This window comes from Chinchilla lanigera, unplaced genomic scaffold, assembly GCF_000276665.1.
Source record: "Chinchilla lanigera isolate Chin_1 unplaced genomic scaffold, ChiLan1.0 scaffold00064, whole genome shotgun sequence".
Classification (NCBI taxonomy): Eukaryota; Metazoa; Chordata; class Mammalia; order Rodentia; family Chinchillidae; genus Chinchilla; species Chinchilla lanigera.
In genome coordinates, this window is record NW_004955465.1 from 13,155,106 (window position 1) to 13,178,722 (window position 23,617).

Below are 23,617 nucleotides of genomic sequence, written 5' to 3' on the forward strand. Positions count from 1 at the left end.
GGCGCTGCGCACCGAGCTGGGCGCCTGCGGGTCTCTGTCGCGCGCCGAGGACCGCGCGGAGCTGCTGGAGGCGCTGCAGGCCTTGGTCGGCAGCGCGGTACAATACGACGGGCAGACGGGGGCGCCGCTCGGCGTGCACCAGCTCTGCGGACTCCTGCTCCAGGGCGCGCGCAACGGCAGCCACCCAGAGGCATACCTCGGGCTGCGACTCGCGGCGCAGGTGAGCACACTGCACCCGCATGCACATGCACACACTCTACGCACACCCACACATCACCAGGGTTCTTGTCCACTTCCTCCACTGGGTGAGTTTAGGCGAGCGAGTATCCCTTCCAAGCCTCAGTTTCCCTGTCTGTAAAATAGGCACGACGCCCTCAGGGATGAGGTTCTTGGCACGAAGTATGCCAGCCTTAGACATTAATGGTGGTACCTATGCTACCTTTTTTGTCCATTCTCTTCTGGGCCTGCAGCAGTGTCCACGCACAGCAAGACCTCACGTAGTAAAGAATGAATGAAAAAATGCAGCCTCGGAACACGGTTCACCCAGGAACCGGCGTGGCCTTTGAGCCCACGGTCACAATCCAGCTGTCACTGTCCAGCCATACCTAGACTATGGGCGGTTAGAGACACTGCACGTTAGGTCACTTGATTCCCGGGAGATAGGGGCTAACATTCCCCCTAGTACAGAAGAGGAAGCGGAGTCCACGATCATGCCTGGCTCAAGGGCTGGCAGGTGGCAAAGTCCCACCCGTGGAGGGCCTGACAGACACCCTGTCTGACCACTGACTTGGCTCAGAGACTCCCCTCACCCTGGCTTCCAGGGGCTGGGGCCAGGGCCCCTGGACAGGGCTCGGTGGAGCGCAGGCGTGCATGTGCCTGCTCCTGGTTCCCAGGTCGTCATGCACAGCCTGGGACAGAGGTGTCTCAGCTCCTCGAGAGCACAGACCGTCACACAGCTGAAAGCCACAGAGCCCCAGGAGTCCGGCGTGGGTGACCGGCAGTGGTTGTACCAGACGTGTACGGAGTTTGGCTTCTGTGAGTGACTGGCCTCACCCTCACCCAGGCACACCAGGGAAGACACCTGACAGGTGGCCTGGGCTCCTCCTCCTTGCTCGGGACGGTGACCCTGACTCCTGTGACCCACCCATGCTGGGCTGGCGAGGGTGGGCAGCCATGCGAGTGTGCTCACACAAGTGTGCTCACGAGAGGGCTTCCTGTGGGTCCTGCAGGTGTGTCTGCACCGTCTCCCTCACTTTAGAGGCCTCCTCACCTTATCCACAAAGTCCGTCCGGGTCCTGCCCCTCTGCGGGAGGACGAGTGCAGCCCACCCCCTTTCCTTTTTTCTTCCCTCTGCCTCCTCCTCGGTCTCCACGGGCCGCTTCTCCCGCAGGACCCCCTTCCACACAGCACCCAGAGGTGACCTTGCTCCTTCTTGGCTCAGAATACCCCCTTGCCTTCTCGGTGACCCGAGGGTGGGGTGACCAGACAAAATGCAGGGTGCACAGCTAGGTTTGAATTTCAGAACACCCAGTGTTCGTATACAGGTGTCCCAAAGATTGTGTGCATTCAGTGGCTTGTCTGCCTGAATGTAGGTGTCCTATTTGTTCCATTGGGCCCTCCTACCCCACAGTTAAGTTCACAGTCCTTTCCGTGTCTCGGGACACTCTTAGGCTAGTGCTTTCCAGTAAAAACGTTCCCATTCCTGCTCCGTGTCCTACCCCATGTGATCTCCGGCAACCTTGGGCGAGTGAGTTCCCTCCCTATGCCTGGGTTTCCGCATCTGGAAATGGGAATAGAACAGAACTTCCTTCCCAGGACGGTCTGGAGGATTAAAGGAGGTAACAGATGTAGCCTGGTAAGAATAAGTGGTACACAGTAGGTGCTGCATAAGTGCTTGCCGTCCTTGCGGCAGGGCCATATGCGTTTTGGCCTTCTCAGCACAATGTTCCCCCAGCGGCAGAGGACACTGCACATGTGGTTGCGGGCTTGGAGTCACCTTGCTCTGTCATGCCACCATTTGCTCCTCCTCACAAGACCCCAAAACCCCAACCCTCCCTTCGCCCCCGGGACCCCAGGCAGGGCTTCAGGCCTCCCCTTCCCAAGCACGGCAGGCCTGTTGACTGCCTGTCCCAGTTTCCCTGCGTCCCGTGGCAGTGCAGCCTGTGACTCGGGTTGCCGCTGTGTGCCGGCACCTGCACATACCATCCGTGTGCCATATGTGGTACAGGAAGAAGGGTTAGTGTGAGGGTGGGGGCTGGGCTTGCCCTGAGAGCACAGGGAGCTGTGACTGTAGCAGGCAGTGTCCCAAGGGAGCAATGTCACTCCAGATGCCACCCTCCTGCCTCCAGATCTCCATGCATCCCCTCCCTCTGTCTGCAGTGGGCGCTCTTCCCACTGCTGGTCTGGGTCTCCTGACGCTGCCCTGAGCCCATCTCACTCCCCCTGGACTCCCCACATCCTGGCCTGTTTATCACAGCCCTAACCCCTGGCCGGCTGTCTCTGGGGACGTCAGGGTCTCGCTGACAATGCTGTGCGGTCATCGAGCTCATCACTGCGGAGGACAGCGTGGGCTGGCTCCTGTGTCCTCACTCACAGGCCTGTCTCTCCACAGATGTCACCTGCGAGGACCCTGGGTGTCCTTTCCCGCAGCTCCCAGCACTGCCCTCGCACCTGGAGCTGTGTGAGCAGGTGTTCGGGCTCTCGGCCTCATCCGTAGCCCGCGCCGTGGCCCAGACAAACTCCTATTATGGGGGCCAGGCCCCAGGAGCTACCCGAGTGCTGTTTGTCAATGGTGAGCACCACCCTCAAACCGGCTGCTGGCTTCCCCGAGCCCAGCCCAACTCACGTCCCTGCCCGCAGGAGACACAGACCCCTGGCAAGTGCTGAGTGTCACACAGGCCTCTGGCCCCTCAGAGGCAGCCCTGCTCATCCCCGGGGCCTCCCACTGCGCGGACATGGCCCCTGAGAGGCCCTCGGACCCTGCCAGCCTCCGCCGCGGGCGCCAGGTGAGGGAGAGGCCCAGTTCCACCCGCTTCTCGGGTCTTCGTTCCCCAAGTGGGGCTGACTCCTGATTGTCCTCACTGCACAGAGCATCTTGCGGCAGCTGCAGACCTGGCTTGGGCAGGCGAAGGAGGAGCGCCAGCTGGGAGGCCCGGCCTGAGCCACCGCGAACCCCTCCCTCATACAAAGGCCAACAGGAGGCTCCTCGTTTGAAGGAGAAACCCCCGGGGCCCGGGGTTGAGCCCCTGACCCACATGTACCCACGTGTCCGCAGTCCCCCGGCTCCCAAGTAAAGGTACCACGTTGTGGAAAAGAGGGCGTGGACACTGGTGGTCACTGAGTCAAGGATGCTGGACGTTCCATGTGAAATGTGCAGGGCACATGCCTTCTGGCACTGGCGCCCTCGCCAGCCACTTCCACTGGGACTCCAGGCTCCGCTCCAGGCTGGGCGCCTCTGGGCACCTCTGAGAGCTCAGACCTGGCCCAGCCATCCTCACTGCCTGCAGGCTCTTCCTCTGCACTTTAGTCTTGGTTGTCTTGGTTTGCTGCCTCTGTCATTATTTGTCTTTCCAGCCCCTGTTTCTCTGTGAACTGCTGTTTCTGTCTCTGCCTGAGTGTGCGTCTCTGTCCCTTTTCCCGCCAGTCTGCTCGGCCTCGGCCCCCGCCCTCGCCTTCTGACTCGGACTTCTCCCGGTGGCTGGCGTTGCTCTTTCCCGCAGTCTCCCTCCCTGCAGCCTCTCCCATCCTCTCTTCTCATCCCTTTGCTTACTCTGCCCATTTTGTGCAGCTGTAGCAGGACCCCGGCTGGGGAAACTGCGGCACAGAAATGCACCTGGCCATGGCGCAGCGGCCAGGGCATCCAAGAACAAGGGGCAGACACCTGGCGAGGGCTCCACGCGTGTGCGCGCTGAGAAGCAAAGTGGTTGTGTCCAACCACAGCGCTTCACTCCCAGTTTCCCTCCTGGTTTCCCAGACTCCGTCTCTTGCCTGTTTTGCAGACGTTTTTTCGGCTTGATGTCTGGCTGGGTTTGAGTTTGGCGCTAGGCCTGGCATGCTCAGTGTCCCCCACCTGTGCACTGAGCTCTCAGGCGGGTGAGGCATGGATTGTCCCAACGTTTGGGACCCACTGTGAGCCTGAGGCGGGCTCAGGGCCTGGTGTTTGCAGGTGGCTGAGCAGCCGCGACTTTCATCCACAGCCCCGCTGCAGAGCGCCCTGCTCTCCGTCCGCACCCGTACAGAAAAGGATGGGAAGCTTTGATGTGCTTCCTTCCGATGCTCCTGCTCTGTGCTTGGTCCTGGTCGTCCATTCTGTCGTTGGCAGCCATGGTGACTCTTCCGTAGATGAGTCAGACAGACTGTCCCGTGCTCACATCCCTTGCACACAACTCCGTAACACCTGCCCCACACCCAGGGCTACAGGCCCCAAACGCTTTGGCTGTCTAGCGTTCCTCTGAGCCACGGCCCATCCCTCCCTCCTGCCACCTGCACCCTGCCGCTTACCCACATGGCCTTGTTTGGCCATGATCAAAAGTCAACAGCTGCTCCCACCGAGCATTAGCTGTCCCCGCTCCCTAGAAGGCTATCCCCCTCATGACCTTCCAGGGCCTGCGTCCTCCAGGACGCTCAGCCGGACTCAGTGTCACCTGCTCTAGAGGCCTGCCCTGACGGCTGCCATGCCCGTCGTGTAGTTTTTTATAGGCACTGTCTGAAATTACCTCTTTCATATCTCAGCCTGGTTCAGCCCCCTGTACTAGCGTGAAAGGGGGAGAGGGCCGTTGGGTACACACTGCACAGGCATCCCCGCTTCACACCATGCAGTGCGCATAGAAGCTTCTCCATGCGCTTGTCAGGTTGCTGGGCTAAAGACCTTCAAACGTAGGCAGGACCGAGGAGTTGGTAGATTTGTGGTTTACCTGCTTAGTATTTTCACGATGGGTGATGTCTACAATACAGAAAATGTTTGAATTAATGAAGATAAGCGGCGTACAGGGAGGTGGCGGTGTTGTGTCCTGATGAGGCCCAACGTGTCTCACACAGCTCCGCCTTCTACTGAGCAGAGCTTCCGTCCTGCCCGCTGTGCCTGGGGAGTGTCTGAGTCCAGATACCCCATCCCCAGCAGCACGCATCTGCGTCTGGGGCCTGGCACCCAAGCCTGAAGGCCCAGGCTCACCAACGGGACTTTCCAGCCTCCCACGGTCTTGTCCACTTGAGTTCCGTTGTCCCCCTTGCTTGGAAATTTGTCTTTTTCTCTGTTACTCCTCTCTGTACTTCCTGGGTCAGTTTGCAGGCTGCCTTCTGTACCTGCAACCAGCATGCCTTATCCTAGACGATCTCCCGAGATAATAAAGCCATGCATCTATCATACGCAGATAAATGGGAAACGAAGGTGTGGTACAGTTGTAAAATAAATGCTGCTTAGCAGTAACATAAAGTGAATCACTGGTAATTGCAAAGTCAGATAAATTTCCAAATTATTGTGTTGAGCAAAAGAAGCCAGGCACAGACGCGGTCTGTTCTGTTTATACCAAGGTCAAGTAGAGGCAAATTAGTGTCTCATGGGGACCCCCTCTGGCTTGCCAGCGGGAGGAAGCCAACAAATCCATTGCCAAAAAGTAACTGTGGAACTGGATAAAATCCTGAAACTACCACTTCAGGCATGGGCAGACATACAGCAGGCTTAGAAGCAAAAACCAGACAAGTGAGACTCCACCAAACGTTCCTGCACAACACAGGAGACCGCACAATGAAAAGACAGCCTGTGCCTCGGGAAAACGTTTGCAAACCATGTCTCGGGTAAAGGGTTGATTTATAAAACGCAAGAAACTCATACAATTAGTATCAAAAGTAAACTGTATAACCCAGTTTAAACGTAAGCAAGGACCTGAATAGACATTTTTCCAGAGGAGGCATCTAAATGGCCAGCAGGTACCTGAGAAGTTGCCAGCATCACCAGTCAGAGAAATTGGGTCCATCAGACCCACATCCTGTTGAGATGGCTGCGACCCAAAAATGCAAGATTCAACAAGTGCTGCCGTGGGTGCGGAGAAAAAGGAGAACATTGTTGGAGCATGTCGGTTGGCACAGCCGTTGGAGAGCACAGTAGGGAAGATCAGAAGCACAAGTCCAGCCACCCAGCCCAGGTCTTTTGCTGAGCACTGACACAACTAAAATCAGCACTCCGTAGAGACAATCTGCGCTCCGTAGTTATTGCGCTGTTCCTCACCATAGCCGAGGTATGGAAACAGCCTAAGATTCTTCAACAAATAAAGAAACTGTGATGTGGCCTTTACAAAGCAGATACTGCCATTTGCAACAACAGGAAAAACAAAAACCCTAATGAATGTTATGCTCTGTGAAATACACTAGATGAAGGGAAGGTGCTCTGTGATCTCACTTGTATGTGTAACCTAGAAATAAATGTTGAGTAAATATTAGCAGAGCAGTGGGGAAGAACGCAGTGAAGCAGGTCAAAGAGCACAAATTACAATCAGGTAGAATTAAGAGATAATGTAAAGATGAGGACAGTTAATAGTATTGTGTTGTGCACTGAAAATGTGCTGAAAGAGTAGACTTTAATTGTTCTGACCATCTAAAAAGGTAGCCTTAGGAGGAGATAAAAGGAGTTGGGAAGCCAGGCATGGTGGCGCACACCTGTAGTCCAGCACCGGGAAGGCTGAGGCAGGAGTATCACTGAAATGATATCACTGGGCCTCATCAGGACACAACACCGCCACCTCCCTGTACACCGCTTATCTTCGAGGCCAGCCTGGGCTACATAGTGAGTTCAAGGCCAGCCTGAACTACATAGTGAGCCCCTGTCTCAAAGATTTTTAAAAAGAAGAAGAAGGGAGATAAAGAGGAAAGAAGAAGGAGGAGAAGAAAGAGGAGGCAGCAGTGGCTGGTGACTTCTCTGGCCTGGGATTTTGAATAAAGAGCTCAGTGGGGGTGTAGGAGGAGTCCCGGAGGTGAAGTCCCCGAAGGAGGTTGATGTGTGCTCACACAGCCCCGCCGACCAGAGCTGTGTGCCTCTGCACAGGGATGGAAAGGCGAGCCAGCCGCACGGCCCTGCTGAGTGAGCGTGTGCTAGGTAGGCACACCGTGTGGTCTCAGAGTCAGCAACCAGAGATGAGCCTTGACACAAGTGCTGTTTTGGTCCCCTCCATGCCCCACCGCTCCCTCTCGTCCTGCCTTCTTTCCTTGGGTTGGTTGTGGCTTAACCTTTATACATTACACGGCAGCAGAAATAAACTCCTCAGGTGGCCGGTTAGCTCAGTTGGTTAGAGCGTGGTGCTAATAACGCCAAGGTCGCGGGTTCGATCCCCGTACGGGCCAGTAAGCCTTTTGCTGGTGGTTAGCAACAAGAATTACTGTAACTTACAAGAGCTAGGAGAGGTTTTTACAGGCAACTGGAGTAAGGGCGCAGGTTTAGGGAAGGGAAGAACAGCAAGAGTCAGAAAAGAAATAACACACCGAGAGCCGTGGCTGGTCACCTTGTCATTAAAGCAGGAGTCGGCGGGTATCTGGCCCTGCCGGCCGGCTGTGTTCCGGTCCCGTAGGAGTAAGGGCTGCTGGGGTCTGGGTCCCTCTTGGGTCTCCGCGGTGGAAGTGTGGCATTGCCTATCCCTTGGGAAACTGAGTCGTGCAGAAAATGTTGGCCTATTTTGATTGCTTCCATCTTGGGAGAAACCATAAATCACCTGCACAGCCTACCGCTATCACGCCTGGGTATTTACCAACTCAGTGAAGATAAAACAGCAAGTTTTATAGGGCAAATGCAAACAATTTTCTTTAATGTCAATGCCACAGGAAAGAAATGAAAAGCTTCATTTTAAACATTCTGAAGCCTGCCATCTGAACACATAAAAATTAGACCCACCTGTTTCAAGGTTAGAAAACATTAAAAATACAAGAAGTTTTAGCTCCTTACACCTCCATCCACCCAAAACTCATTTCCAGCTTCCACAGGCAAACTCTACATAGTTACGATCTTCCTCACACACACAAATTCGTCTTCTTTCAGAGAAGTTAGCATATTTACACGCGGTGCTGCAATTCGTCTTCGTCTCAGTGGTATAACCTGGAATAATTATTTTACCAGTATTTAGACATCCATTAAAGAGCACTTTCAACATTACACACTTGGCCAAAAGTGCATTTTGAAAGGAGATGGCCTCTTCAGCAGAGGTTGGACCGGAAATGTTCTAAGGCGTTGCATCACTGAAGGCAGGAATGTGAAGGTGGCCCAGACTCCCTGAAAGCTAGCAGCAGCAGTGAGGAGCGCAGGCCTAGAGGCAGGAGGTTAGGGTACAGCGAATCACTGCAGGGCAACTGGGCGTGACCTGTCAATCACAGAGACCTGTCAAATCACGGTGTGGCCGCATGCGCTGAGCAGCTTCCGAGTGCTGCGTGGGACAGCCCAGATCTGAGCTCAGAAGAAGTAAAAGATGATGCCCGTGGGTCTTGTGGCCACTGCCCCCTTTTCCTCGTGGTGACCCATCCTGAGTTCAGGATGTATCTCTTCTTTCTTTTCCTTTTCTTCTCCTTTTCTCGCTTCTCTTTCTTCTTCAATAAACTTTCCTCTTCATAAATGTTAAGCTATTCTGCTCATCATTTGTCTCCAACTCTTTCAACAGGAAGAGCCTGGAACTCCTGGACACCACACGGTGGGACAGCAATATTGCTCTGCTCCAAGAGGAGAGAGAGCAGTTTCTGCCTGCAATCATAAAATAGTACACTGAGGTGTATTAAGCTAGCAAGTATTAATCAATTCCTCTACGCTTCAGAATGCAACCGTTAGTTGTTACCTGATGCCTGGTAGGGACCACATGTTGTCACGTGAAAAAAGAATTCAGAACACTTGGGCAAGATTCAGTATCCAGTTTTCTTTATGAGCTAAACTGTATGTATTTTAACACAGGAGGTAAGGCCCATTCCTATGTAATGATATGGTTGATACCTTGTCCTTAAACCCTTCAAAGCTTATCCTGTGACTAGTATTGTATTTGCTGCAGTTTTTTTTTAATATAACGTGCTTTCTTTTCTCATTTAAAAAATTATTTTGCTTTTCAGATGGTTTGAGTTTGTTCTAATAGTTATCTGAATGCTGAGATGTCCCTCTTTCTTTGTTTACCTTTACATAATCGGGGTTTGTTTTTCTTCAGTTTTTGATAGTATCTCGGATACTGCCCATAGTGCGGTCCCCAGTCTATTTTGTTTCCCCTTTCCTTCCCTTCTCTCCCCATTTTATATGCATTGTTTTGTATTGGAACAGAAGCATGTTATATTATTCTTTCATCTTTGGCCTGACATTTATTTTAGTCTTAGATCTACAAATACATGAAATGCCCACTCTAGGGGCTTTTGACGAACTTTCTTTATTTCTTGAAAATTTATTTCTATAGTGTACTTCCCAAGAATGGCTTGTGAGGTTGCGGTGGTGTGCCCACCTGTAATGCCAGTACTTGGGAGGCTGAGACAGGAGAATTGCTGTGAATTCCAAGCCAGCCGGGGCCCCATATAGAAGCCAGCCTGGGCTGCATAATGAGTTTAAGGCCAGCCTGAACTATACAGCAAGATCCTGTCTCGAAGAAAAAAAAAAAAGAAAAAGAAAGACTTTTAAGTGCTGTCTTTGCATATTTAAAGTCTTTCTATAAACTTGAGGATTAGCTTGGCTAGGAATATAATTTTGTGTTCATACGTTTTCCCCTAATTTAATGTTGATCTGATGTTGATATACCTCTCATTCTTAATCACATATTTCAATCTATTCTCTTATGCTCTCCATTTTTGATGTGATTTTTCTTTTTCCTGAATTTTTTTTTTCTGAGCTCAGCAGATTTATATTCCTCCTATTTTTGTCCGTTTCTGTTTTTAGATTTCTGATATAACGTGCTGGTATTTTTGTTTGTAACTTCAAATGCTTGCTTGAGAATATTTCAATCAGCTTAGTGGTGTTAAATTTTTCTTTCTTTTTCATTTTTGGAAGAAATTTCATCAGCTGAACTGTTTTGCTTTTGTGTTGTCGCAATAGTCGCTTTGCAGATAAACTTTAGAGAAAACCGCAGCACCCTCGGGGGAAGCCTGGTGGGCGCGTGGGCAGCGCGAGACTGGGGAGCGACGCCCCGGAAGAGCAGGCGCGGCCGCCAGGGCTCCCTCTGCCCCGGCAGCAGGACGCGAGCTTCCCGAGCGCTCCTCGCGGGGATCCAGGCCCCCGCCTGCCGAGCTCGTCCTCTCCGGAGGGAATCCGTGCTCCGGTTCCCAGGCAGGCGTCCAGCGCTCTGCCCCGGCCCGCGGCGCCCGAGAGCAAACCCCTAAGAACTTGCACTTCCGGCTGTGGGCGAGGTGACGGCGCAGACGGTCGGGGAGACCGCGCTTTGCACAGAGCGAGGGTCCACAAGGCTTCCGCACTAGCCAGCAGGGCTCGCTGTCGACCCAGCTCGCCTCCCGCGGGAAGCGCAGGGATAGTGCGTGGGAAAAGTTGAGCTTGGGGCCCCGGAGAGCCGGGCTGGGTGCTTTGGCGTCTTGGAGAAAATGACAGCGGTGGATCTGGGACTTCTACCACCTGACCCTGATGAGCTGACTGTGTTTCACAGACAGCAAGCAGCAGGTTGCCTTGGAGGTGGTGCCGAGTGCAATTCTGGCCGTATGGAGCGGGGCCCGCAAACCCTGCTGAGCGCTGCACGCTGATCAGCGGGGCGAACCAACCGCGCCTCCCCGCTCCGCTGCGTCTCCTCCCCCGCGCCTTCGCGTAGCGCAACCGCCCGCCCAGCGGGAGCGTTCGCTCCAGTGTCCATTTAAACAAGGTTCAACTTGAAAGAAAAAAGGCACACGAGCCAGCCAGGAGTCGAACCTAGAATCTTCTGATCCGTAGTCAGACGCGTTATCCATTGCGCCACTGGCCCGCGATACATAGTAACTTCACATCACGACTGAAAAAGAAACCTCGGACGTCGCTGGTTCCGGATTGGGTGGGAGCGAGGACCACCGAACTTTTCACTTGATCGGTGCGCAACACATCCTCGCTCTGAATTCCTCAAGAGAGGAGCGGCTGTGACCCTTCAGAACATCACGGCTCGCAAAGAAATTGTCATTTCCCGGTGTTCCGGTGTGCACACGTGTTCACTGGAGTACTGTGAGCGTCTCACTGATTTGGGGATCCGCGCACTGTCAGAACCCCACCGTCGTCATACTTCCTTCTATCGAGAACTGATGGTGTGTGCACGGATTAGTAACGGGTACTCCTTACTATTCAAACTAAATATCGTAAAGTATGTGGAGAAACATTGTAAGGTTCACAATGTTTTTCTTACTGTAAATAAAATAATAATTTTCGAAGGGAGAGAATCATGGCAAAACTGTGCGATACATCATAAAACCGATAAAAGCATGTAAGAAAAAAAGGGAGGGGGAATTCAATAATGAAACTCACTCTAAAAATTTTACCTGACACCAAATGTCAGAAACTAGGAACTGATTTATTAACCAAGACATTTAAATTAGTTATCAAGTGATGAAATAGACACCGCACCTCAAAATATAGAAACTGCTTTATGGGGAGGGGAAGGGAGGAGAGAAAGAGGGAGGGGGCGAGGGAGAGAGCCTTAAGAGCACGAGCGTAGAGGCCAGGGCGCAAGATCCTTACTGGACTTTCCTCTGCTTAAAGGACCGCTGCCACATCAGGCGGAGTCCTTTTCCCAGCAGCGCTAGGGCCTGCAGCGCTCCTCTCCGGATAACCTGGCGAAGCTTTCGTTTTTGACCTCGCAATCCCGGGAAAGCACGGAGAATTTAGGTTGAGAGGTTTCAAACGTGTGTATTTCTTGATAAAGCGAACTTTGTGGGCTTCCAGCCGAGGGCCTCCAGCGCGTTAGGATCCCTCGGCGAGCCGGATGTGGTGGCGCACCACTGTAATCCCAGCACTCGTGAGGCTGAAGCAGGAGGACTGCCGCGCGTTCGAGGCCAGCCTAAAAAAAGGAGACCGCGCCTTCCTCCAAGAACCAAGCTGTACCTCTTTGGGTGCTTTCGGACTAAATACATTTTAATATGTTTTTTCCTGTGAGGATTTTTTTTTCAACCATGGCGCGTTTTCTTGTCAATTAAAATAAATAATGTGGAAACTCCACGGTCTACATGCAAACAGGAGGAGAGTCCGAATTCCTTCCCAAACGGCAGGCAGGGAAGTCCCACGCTCTCAGAGGGTTCGACTTCAAAGAATAGGAACGAATCAAGCCCAGAGTACAGTGTACATCTCGGGAAAGAGATCGGCATGCCTCGCGGTACTTTCTATAATTTACAGTTTCATGGTAGACTGGCAACAATAAAGAACACATTTTTCTTTCGAATTTTCTATGCACTATGCAGAGATGGCTCTTCCTTTAAGCTGCACATCTGCGTGCGAGTGTTGTTTTATACACGTTGAGATTGGCAGCTTGCAGTCAGTTCAGCTTCTCCTACTGTATTTCCGTCTGAGTTTTGTTTCCTTTATATACAGTGGAGAGTGAGGGTGTGAGGGGATCATAATTAACATCAGTGTTACTTTCCCTAAGGGAAATCACCTGAGCTCACTAAAGAAAATTAGCAATGTATTTTCACTCTGCCAAAAAGAGTAACCACTCACAAAGGGTTTAAATCTTTACGAGTTGGTAAACTGAACCAATGCAATAGATAAAAGCACAAGCACCCAAAATGGTAAAAACAGAAGCAATTTTATGTTACAAATCATATTTGACCACGAAAACTACATGTTAAAATTGTTAAATTCTAGCGGGGCGTGGTGGTACACGCAGGCAATCCCAGTACTCAGGAGGCTGTGGCAGGAGGATCGCCGCAAGTTCAAGGTCTCCAGTGCTACTACCGGTGGAGAGTTCAAAGCCAGCCAGGACCTCACAGTGAGACCGTGTCTCAACCCCGTCCCCGGCCGGTTCTAAACGTCTTTAAGTTGCAAGACTGAAACAGATGCTGCGGCTGCGACGAGCCGGCTTGGCGTGCTGCGCAGCCCGTGGCAGAGCTGAAATCCTTCTCGGCGGGGAGAGCAGCCGCGGGGCCTGACGCTCGGGCTGACGGCCGACTCGGAGTCGCTTGTGTAACTTCTGTGCAAATTACTTAGCTCTGCGCCCCGGGGACCCAGGGTCGCCGCCCCGCGGGAGGGTCAAGACCTGGGGGGAGCAGCTCCGTCCTGGGGACTTCCCGCGCAATCCCCAGCGCTGTGTCCCCGTGGCCAAAGCGGGACCCCGTTCCAAGTGCACCCCCAGAGGACCCCCGAGGATCGCTCCCCGGTGCTCCTTGCTCTCGGCGGCCGGACGGAGGGGAGAGCAGAGCGCGGGCGCCCGCTGAAGCAGGGAGGCCGCGTCGGGCCCGCGATGGTGGGCTGCGGCCGCCACCCGAGGATACCGAGCTCCGCAGATCAGCTCTTCCCGCGGAGAGCGCTGTGGCTTGGGCTTGCTTGGTATCTTCTGGGGAGTGCGCGTGGAGGAGAGGTCGGGGAGGCGGACAAGAAACAGATTCCACCGTGTGGGGGTACAAAGTCCCCACGATGAGTGGGAGCCTTGTGTCTGACCGAAATATCTATTAAAAAACTGATTGGGAGAAAGAAAATATATCTTCACCATAGATTAAAAACAGTGACGCTGTATGTGGGCCGGTTAGCTCAGTTGGTTAGAGCGTGGTGCTAATAACGCCAAGGTCGCGGGTTCGATCCCCGTACGGGCCATGTGTTTTTCTCCTTCCTTCCGTTAATTTAGCTTCAACTGCTCAAGGGCAGGGGTAGTTCTCATTGAAGTGGTTTTTCTCATTGATTTCCGGTCGGTGAAGTCAAACTCTCAACGAAAGGGAACCTCTCTATGCCCGTGGGAAATTAGTGCTTGGATTTCTTTACATTTATTCATTATTTGTCAAAGACGTGGCTATCCATATTTTATATTTTAACGTACTCCTAAATCTCGCTATCACTTTCATTCACTGCTGTTATTTATTTATTAAATTTAGGTGGATTGGGAAGATACTGAAGAATCTACCTTAATCACAAAACACCTTTTATATGCCAAGCACAACCATATGCTGCTGACCTTTTTGCTGTCAGTTTGTGCAGAACTGTCTCACCCCAGCGTACATTTTCCTCCACAGCCGCAGGTATTGAGGGGAAACTGTTCTCAACTCCCTCAGAAGCTGGGTTTCCAAAGACTCGTGCATGACTTTTTCAAATATAATAAATTATTTCTCTAAATGTCTATTGATGTCTTCTGTTGTATGCTACCATTTCATGAAAATTCACCCCAGAAGAAAAAATATCTTAGGATACTTAGAGATTTATGGGCAGGGAAATAACTAAAAATCTAGATCTGGATTTATACCCAGATGTAAATGGGGTCTTCTGCGGCAGGGTTCTGATGGGGTCCAGCGCTGCAGACACAGGTAGCGCGGCACTGGGATGACCCTGGGGCAGATGGAGAGTGCAAACACGCATGCCAGAGGGAAGGGTTTCTTGCAAAACTCTCACTAGGAAGGACTGTGCGCCTAAGGAGATCTGAGGAGTTCCAGGAAGACTGGACGGGTGCCAGGAGGGAGCAGGGGGGAAGACTGCGGAGGCGACAGCGTGCAGGTGCGGCGCAGGTGCTGAGAGGCAAGGACGCGGGACTGCAGCTGCGCGGTGCTCCTGGTGCGGAAGCTCTCTGGAGGAAGGTGGAGAACTCATTGTGGGTGAGAATTCTTCAAGACAACTGCAGGTTGGTAGCACTGTAATATCCAAATTCAGGGCATCAGGGTGCGGGTTTCGCCAAAAGAACGCTTCAAAAGATTCTAAAAAGTAAATAATATGGGACGAGGTGGCCGAGTGGTTAAGGCGATGGACTGCTAATCCATTGTGCTCTGCACGTGTGGGTTCGAATCCCACCCTCGTCGGGCTTGCCTCCCTCTAAAGGATTGTCCTCTTTTCTTCTCCACGGACAGAAAGTCACCATGGCCTTGTGCTTTCCTCCCCCACCCCCATAGGGTTCCTGCAGGTCTGAGCAGTTAGTCTGATCCTGTCCATGGGCTCCTCCCTTTCAGTGTCCAGGGGGACTATCAATAGCTCGTATCTTCGTTTATTGTCACACAAAGTGCTTTGAAATCTCCTGTCTTAGATTTGCTTTAAAATACTTGGTACGGAAGAGTAATAGAGGGGACAACACTGACAAAACACCGCTACTTTGCCTAAGCTAGCTGAAGTGTTCATAGTACTATACTTTTCAGTTTTTCAAATTCGCATTAAAAAGCTTTTAAACTTTTCATTTGAAAGTTAATTTCAAACTTATGAGAAATATGCAAGAACAATAGTACAAAGATGCCCATATATGTGGAAAAAGAGAGAACAGGAATAAATAGGTGAATCCCAATAAAAGTAATTACTTAAGATTGAGTTATATGTATCATGGTCATTTGGTCTTAACTATTTTCTAAAAATAAAGGTATTGTTTTATAACAATAGTATGATTACCAATCTCACATATATAATTTGATATACTATTAAATAAATCCCTCACCTATATTCCCATTTTTTTTTAAGAGTAGGAAATTTTGTTGGAAAAAGGAATGGGGAATATGGATGGGGAATAAATAGATCCTGAGAGACAGGAGGGTTCCCAAAAGGGTTGCCCCCAATTTTCTTACCTGACCCGGTAATATCCTTTACCAAAAAAATACTCCCCTTCAACACAGGACTCGACGTTCTCCATAAGCCTTGATATCAGCTCCCAGCGCACACCCAGCTGTGTCCTTCTGCTATTATGCTGTAGTGGTTTTTGGATGTGTTGAATTTCAAGCATAAGGAGTTGTTCCAGGCTCACTTGCACCTGCCCTGTACAAGCCCTGGAGTCAGTTATTTCTCAAAGGTGACCTCTGAGTGACCAGTGACATTAGAGACCATACCCAGGTCCAGGTACACTTACTGCCCCTCAGTTACCTTTGCTTTGAAGATATTTTAGCAAGAATAGGAAATCTTTTAGCAAGAATAGGAAATACATGTCTGGAATACACATACACAACAAATATGCACATAGCTCCACATGCACACACATGTGCACACATATGCACATTTTAATATTCATGAGTTCTGATCTGTCCCTACTTGCCTTCTCCTTGTCTCTTAGGGGTATATTCCTGCCCGTCCAGTGAGAGCCCTGGCTAAAATGGTGTCAGTGTATTTGCTCATGTGCTCAGTTATATGATACACTAAAATCATTTCAAAAATTTTTTTTCCATATGACCAAAAAAAAAAATCAGTTAAAGTCCAGGCTTTGTTTGTAATTCTCACCCTGCTCTCGATTCTGTGTTTAAAATAACCTGATTTAGTTCTTTCTTTTTGTCCCTTCAATATAACATAATATATTAAAGGTCATTTCTCTCACTTTACTTTCAGTTTTGTTTTTCCCCTGCTGTAACAACACCAACAGCGTTGCTTCACTCCTGTATCTGTCTCACTCTGTTCTCCCCGCCCCCAGAAGTGCCCTTTTAGTAACTGACTTTTTAGGTTTCCGATTAATCTTTTTATACGTATGTCTTATTATTTCCCCATCTTTCTTGCATCACACAAATAATATGGTCGTTTGCACTTTGCTTTTCTTTTTTTTCTTTTAAAGAGTAAAAGAAGGATAACAGTAATAGGGAGGTTACCGAATTACAGACAAAGTGGTAGGAAATTATCAATCGTTGTTGTTTTACATATTGTTATCTACAAGATAGTTTCTCAGGAAAACAAACCGACAAATAATAGGGAGTTATAGACAGAAGTGGTAGGTTATCATCAATGGTTGTTGCACTATACTTTGGTATCTTCAAAGTGGCTTCTAAAGAAAATAAATAGAGCTATACATGAGTGACCAATTGAATATTCATTGACTATTCTCAATGGTTGCTGTAGGAAACGTATAGTAATAAACATACATCCATTTATGAAATAGCATAGGAACAATACAAACATTACAGAGTTATGGATAGATCAGTAGGAAAATATCAATGGCTCCTCTAATACATGGTGATATCTTCAAAGTGGTTTCTGAGGAAGACAGAGATACGCAAGAAAGATCTACCAAGTAGTTATAGCCTAAGGGTTGTAAGCAGGAGACTCCTACCAAGCACACATGCAATACAGCCCTTGGACAGAAGTAAAAATGCTTTTCCTTCTAATGCAAAGAAAACATAAAACCATAACACACCAGAGATTTGCATGTATTCCATTCACTAGAAACTATAATGCTGGTCCATTGGAAATTAGTGGTAAATTTGCCACCTCTTCCCAAGTAAGGAAGAGTAAGATTTGTCTTTCTTTTGACATGATCAGGGCAGGTATGGCAAGAAAGGATGGGGCAAAATATACACTTAATACACTTACAGAGAATCAGAGTTTTAGAGAAGCACTGAGCTTTGGTCAGTGGTTTTCTTAGTGATGCTTCAGTCTTGCATCCCAGAAAAAGGCTTCCTTCCTCTCTCTTACAATCTAAACATGAAGATGCCATTTTTGTCTTTCTTGATTAGGGTTAGACACACAAGAAGTTAAGTTTGTGATGTTTAAGTGCTGTAAGCAACTCACAGCAGAGGACACACTGCCATCAGCCCCCTCAGAATCTTCCCCCTCACTTCAGTCACGAGTAACCCTCCCTCTGGCCACTCTCTGAAGCACTTCTGGAAGTCCTCTTTCATGGTCCCTTTAGTTGTACCATCCTGGTTGCCTCAACATCCTGAATTAATTGAGTTTACCTTTCATTTTGATTTTGGGGAAGAGCCAGAAGTTACACGGCGCCAGATCTGGTGACTAAGGTGGATGAGGACACAGCATCATGTTTTTATGACTTCATCTTTCCATTGGATGATGCTCAGCATCAGCATTCACTGTGCTCTTCATTAAACCTCTAAAGACACTCATGGAAGAGGACTTCCAGAACTGCCTCAGAAAGTGCCAAGAACTATAGAATAAGTGTGTTCAAAGTGAGAAAAAAAGTATCTTTTACTGTAAGAAATTTTTACAATTTAAACACTCACTGTATATTTTGATCATGCCTTGTATGGAATAGCCAAGTAAAGACTCTCACCACGTGGCAGGATATAAAATACACAGAAACCCAAGCACTATGACTTCTGGGCTCAAGATACTAGAATGGCCAGCACAGGTGAATTTCTGGGCAGTGACAAAGCTGCCCAGGTAGAGAATACCAGCAAGGGACAAAGAGGACTAATGACCAGGACTTGAAAAACAGCCTTCTTTTAAGTGTGGACTTGAAAACACAGAAGGGTCCCCGAGGAAAGGCAAGAAAGGATGGAGAGAAACCAGTCTCCACGGCTGAGGAGGAATTTCAAAGGCCCCTGGGAGGGAAGCAGAAAGATGAAGACAAATCTGCCCACTGGACAGAGGAGGAGCTCGGTGCTGACCGTCATGAACCACGGTTTAGGTAACCATAGAGACCAAAGGCAGAGTGCACTGGATAGCAGGTGCTCAGGGCCATGAAGTGGAGACAGGAAATGCGGCAATTGCTCTGTAAACGGGAATGGGAGATGGCCAAGTGGAGTCAGGCATCGGACTTTTACAGTTTGCTAGAATTTAAGGTACAACTTGAGCATGCTTAAATTCTGGTAAGACATGAGGTGAGACAGGCTGAAGAAAGCAAGCAGAGAGAAGATGGGGCGACTGAGCCCACGTGGAAAGCCACACCAAGGGAGAAGGAGGGACACTTCCCCGAACAAGGACAGGAGGTGAGCAGAACACATATGACAGTGCAGAGTGTGAACACATATGGGAGTCTAGGTCCATGGAAAATAAAATTGCCATTTTCAGAGAACCCGAACTTTTCCTGAGAAACCCATGGTCATGAAAGCACCTTGGTCCTGCTACATCGTTACGCAACTGACACCGCCGCAGAGTGGACCTGGGTCGGTGAGCACAGAGATGCCTGCTCCAAGGCTGGGTGGAGCAATCGATTCTCCACGTGGGGGCTCAGCTGTCAGAATAAGAGGGGCTCCAAAGTTGTTTGACAATAAAATGCAGCAAGACAGATGCCAAACTCGAGGGAGGAAATTCAAGGGAATAGAGCAGATTTTCTTCAAGCAGACACGTGAAAGCCCACATGGAGGAGCCTGGGATGGAACCCCAGAGGCCCAAGGCAGCCTCCACACGGGGCCAACAAGCTGGATGTGTGTCAGGAAGGACATGATTTCACCCATCCCGTTCTCCCTCCCTCCCGGAAACACCAAGGTGTCCTTGAGCACTACAGGCTTTTACTTAAATGGAATTAAGCTACGTGCAGTCCTTTAAGATGCCTGCTCGTGTGTGTCTGCATGTCTGTGTTCGTTCGTGACTGCCATGCTCTGTCCTGTAAGTACTGCTTCCCCACCACGGTTTTACCTGGCTTCCTCATGCACCCCTGCCTGATGGGTGGCTCCAGGTTCAGAGGGATGGCCAGCCCAGAGAGGCAGGGTGACCTTGCAGACCGAGGCCACACTGCTCCTTCCATCTGCTGGACGTCCAGCTTGCAGCTCCAGGGGGCTGCGTCCTAATCCTGTGCCCAAGCAGGAGCCCGAGCCAGAGGGGAGATGGCAGGTGGTCCCGAGTCTCTACTCTCCCAGCCTTCGTCCCTCCCATGGGAGTCTTTCCTCACCTGGCACCAGGGCAATCGAAAACCCAAGGCTGGACTTGTCGTCATCCCGCTCCGTCCTCCCGTGTGTTGGTTACGTGTAGGGCACCAGCCACGCTGTACTGCACGGTTTCGAAGCAGGTTGAGAGCTAGGCCTGCTCACCCCCAGTTCAGCCCACCCGTCCCGCTCCTTCCGCCCATGTGCCTCACCTGCCTGTGCACAGGGCTTGCGCCTGGAAGTCAGTGCCCACCCTGATGCCCAGAGCCCACAGTTCTTGGGTGGGGCAACCTCTTCCCGGCTCCCGTGTCCCAAGCCTTGCTCCTGTGTTGGGGTCACCACCATATTTCACAGGTCCACACTCAGCGGTGGCCCCCAAACAGCTGCCTACCCCCCGAGTGTCCAAGGAAAAGCACACCCCAAGACGCAGAGCCTCAGGAGAGGCTCCAGGGGCAGCGGGGCCCAGACACACACTTCCTGTCGGCAGTCCTGTGTGTGGAAGGCCTCATAACAGTGCAGGTCTTTAGAACAGACACGCCTGGTGCTGAGCTCCAGGGAGGGAGAAATGGAGTCACTAGGGTTTAAATCCCAACCTAGCTTTTGCGAACTGGACAGGCTTAGGCAAGTTTCTTAACATCTTTCTGCTCCCACGTCCCTCTGAGCTTACCAATAACCCTATAGCACAGGTTTATTTCAATAATTTATTTTTATTTTATCCTTCAGCTTAGTATTGCGTTTATTTCCAGTTAGACCTCTTCCAAGACATTCGTGAAGTAGGAGACAGGTGATGAACTTACTTGGGAAGTCATTCTTGCCTTGGAGTGGGTCGGGATGGCAGAAGGGCACCAGAACGTGTCGCCGCTCCCTCGGGGCCTCCCCTGCCCCACCCAGGTGCCCGCTGTTTTCCCTTTCCCGGCTCGGCCAGGCCCGAGGGCTGCTCCCCTGCCACCCTCTCTGGCTGAGGTGTGTGGAGAGAGGGCCCCGACAGGTCACTGAAATGCACATCTGGGGTCCGACCACAGTGCAGAAGCAGCAGCATGGTACCTCCTCCCTGTCTCTTGCCAGGCGCTGCTGCACCCCAAGAAGCCACCCTTCCAAGTGGAGCTGACAGGAAGCTCTGCAGGAGCACCCAGCAGGGTGCAGAGAACAAGTCTCTGTGGACTGTGGAGTGTGGCCAAGCGGGTGGTGGTGACCCGCGGGGCGCCCTGCCCGCTCCAAGCTCACAGGGAAGCTGGTCCGACGGCCCTGTGTTGGGATGAGGAATGGTGCTGGGGTCGGACAGGCCAAGTTCTCACCCACTCATCTTTCACGGGTTAAATTGGCACAGAGCTCATGGGTTTGGCCTGTCATCTCTTTGGGGTAAAGGTGAACTCAAACAGTGTGGTGGGGGAAGCAGCTCAACAAGAGCAGTGCCCTGGGGCTGCCCACTGATCTTCTGAGAAAGGTGCCTCTGGGTCAAACTACCCCCAAAACTCAAGAATGCACTGAGGACCAAGAGGCCAGAAATGAGAAATCCACACCCACGGGACCAAAGATGGGGAACCATTTTCTAGGGCCAAATAAAAGCCGAGGTTAGGGTCCTCATCCCAAAGATGCTAGAGCACCGGGCTGCCACGGAAAAGCAGGAGGCAGTGCCGGCCTTGGCACACAGGAGGGGCAGGGGTCACTCGGCATCACCGCTCAGTGGTTTGATGGTCCTGCCCCACCCTAAAGGGTGTGAATTAGGAGCCCAGGAGACACCCGGCGCTTTCTCTTCAGGTCTAAGGACATTCCATTTAGAAGACGGGAGAGGCTGAGGCTCTCCACAGCAGTGCTGAGGTCCTACTGGGCTCCGGGTGAGAGAGAAAGCCGCTATTTCCTGTGGGCGTGATGCCTCTGGGAACGTCTTTGCTCCCGACTCCTTGGACTTTTTGGATTTGTACCAATGGAAAACAAACAGGCTGGAGACCTGAAAGGATCCCTGTTCCTGCTGACAGAGCCCTGAGAAGGCGGTGAGCCCACCCCAGAGCCCACGCTGCTGCCCGGCTTTGCTGGACCCGGGAGCCGGCTGGTCTGTGCAAAGGGGGCGACGGAAGGGACCCCAGGAGCAGGCTTCCTTGCAGAAGAGCCGGCCCTCCCCAAGGAGGAAAGCAAGGCCTGGCTGGGAAGGCGCTGAGGGTTCTGGCCCGGCCCTTTTTCAAAGGCGGTCCCAGTCCTGGGGACCCCACTCCGCACTGTTCCTCCCACGCTGAGAACCCCAGAGGTGGAGCTGTCTCTGTGGGTGCTCGCAGTGACCCCTGGCTCCCCACACTCCATAGGGGTCACTGACCCTCCAAAGGCAAAAGGTCGAGGGGCCATGCTGCCAAACACTGGGCTCCCAGCCCCACTCTGGCTCCGGGTGGCAGCCCCAAAGCCAGGGGCGGGACTTGCCTGGCCAAAGGCAAACCCTAGTGGGCAGGGTGCAGGGACCTGTGCAGTGGGGGCCTGCGAAGTGGGGGCTGAGAGCACCCCGCCCCCAAGAGCCGCCTGTGTGGAAATGCTCTGCCTGGGCCTGGCCAGCGTTGACCCGGGGGCTGGAGGCACCACTGCCCAGTTCCCAGAAAGGAGAGGGGTACTGAAGCTTGGGGTGAGAACCGGCTGGGGGGCGCCTTCTTTCTGCCCATCTTTGGCCCCAGATGCAGGCTGGGGCATGACTCCAGGGGGTGCAGGGGTCGGGCTGGAGAGGCTGAGCGACAGTGCGGGTGGGGGGGCGCATACAAGGGTGGAGGCGGACACAGGGCTCTGCGCACGCCTACAATCAGCAGCGCTTCCGCCAGCGGTGACCTGGGCAGCACCAGGAACTTGGCCACTAACAGCAACTTGGTGGACAGCCGGGAGGGAAGGAGGCTGCCAGGACGGGAAAATCTGGCTGGTTTCTGGGGAGAAGCCAGTTGCCCCAGCGTGCGGCAGGGGTATAAAGCCTGGGACCACTCGGCTAGAATCGTGAGGCAGCTGGACAGCAGGGTCTTGGCATGTGCCAGCCGGGGAGGTGGACGGGACCAGGCCACGGGAGAGCTGAGCTGCGACAGGGGCCGGCGGGGGAGGGAGCTGCCCGGGGGAGAAAGCAGCTTCCGCAGGCGCAGGGCTCAGGGCGCCCCTGAAGACAGGCTGGAAGGCCGGCGGCGTCAGGACGCACGGAGCTGTGCAGCCGGAGGCCCCCAAAGACGGTGCTGCTGCGACCTCGATTCTGGGATCTGAGGGGACTGCCGTCTCACTACCGGGAAGGGACCCCAAAACTGGCTTTAACAGGGAGTCAGCAGAAGTTGCAGCGGGAGGTGCGGGAGCAGGAAGGTGGGGTGCTGGGCTCCCCCTCACCCCAAACACAGTGCTTTGTAAGGAGGGTGCAGCGGGGGGAGTGACAGGTGGGTCTGGAGGCAGGGCTGACTCGGCAGCGGGAAAGCTGGGAGCTGGCCGGGCAGTGACAGCGCCGGGTGACCTGGGCGCAGCCGCTGGCACGGAGCCTGGAGAGCGGGCGGGCGGGGCTTCTGACCGTGCGTACCCCAGCGGCGCGGGCGGGCCTGGAGACGTCTTCTCTCGGCTGTCCAGCGGTGGGTCTGCGCCGGGGGCTGCTGTCCCTGGGACGGGCAGAGCGACGCACGCGTGGGGTCGGACACCAGGACGGGCCTCGGGGGTGGAGTCCGCGGCGGCCTCGGTGGCATCCTGCCCGGCTTTTTTCCCCAAGGTGCAGTCCTCGTCAGAGCCACGCTCGGCAGGTGCGGTCTCGGGCAGCAGGTCCCCAGGGCGCGGTGGCAGCGGCGGGGTCTTCTCCCTTGGCGGCCCGGGCCGCCCGGCTGTTCTCGAGGACGCGCGGCGCGCGGCGGGCGGGCGCACGGACGGAGGACGGCCTTTTCCTCTCTTTCGCAGCGGCCACTCGGGGATCTCGGGTGAAAGCCTGGGGAGGCCTCTCTTGGAAGTCGCGGGGCCGGGCCGGGTGGAGCTGTAGGAGCTGCAGATCGCGTTCCTCTTGGCGCCGAGCGAGGCCGCGGAGCGCGCGGGGGCGCGGGGGACC

The 23,617-nt window shown here is 52.5% G+C and overlaps 2 protein-coding genes and 4 non-coding genes across 6 annotated transcripts in view; 4 read left to right on the forward strand and 2 right to left on the reverse strand.

The window, feature by feature from the left end:
• Positions 1-3,306, forward strand: part of Prss16 (protease, serine, 16 (thymus)) — a 5,711-nt gene extending 2,405 nt beyond the window's left edge. The window contains exons 5-9 of the mRNA XM_013521807.1: positions 17-220; positions 894-1,035; positions 2,612-2,791; positions 2,860-3,005; positions 3,089-3,306. Coding sequence (XP_013377261.1) covers positions 17-220; positions 894-1,035; positions 2,612-2,791; positions 2,860-3,005; positions 3,089-3,160 — 744 coding nt within the window. The 3' untranslated portion in view covers positions 3,161-3,306. The remainder of the gene's footprint in view (positions 1-16; positions 221-893; positions 1,036-2,611; positions 2,792-2,859; positions 3,006-3,088) is intronic.
• Positions 3,307-7,258: 3,952 nt separating this feature from the next.
• Positions 7,259-7,332, forward strand: Trnai-aau. Its single transcript has one exon. It is a non-coding gene; the product is annotated as a tRNA-Ile (tRNA).
• A 3,496-nt stretch (positions 7,333-10,828) lies between these two features.
• Positions 10,829-10,901, reverse strand: Trnar-acg. The gene has a single exon. It is a non-coding gene; the product is annotated as a tRNA-Arg (tRNA).
• Positions 10,902-13,631: 2,730 nt separating this feature from the next.
• Positions 13,632-13,705, forward strand: Trnai-aau. The gene has a single exon. It is a non-coding gene; the product is annotated as a tRNA-Ile (tRNA).
• Positions 13,706-14,810: 1,105 nt separating this feature from the next.
• On the forward strand, positions 14,811-14,892 carry Trnas-gcu. The gene has a single exon. It is a non-coding gene; the product is annotated as a tRNA-Ser (tRNA).
• Positions 14,893-20,277: 5,385 nt separating this feature from the next.
• On the reverse strand, positions 20,278-23,617 carry Pom121l2 (POM121 transmembrane nucleoporin-like 2; the record flags this gene model as incomplete). The annotated part of the gene is given in 1 exon segment (XM_005399007.2): positions 20,278-23,617. A coding segment is annotated over 1 exon segment (2,176 nt), but the record flags the coding sequence as incomplete, so codon positions are not given.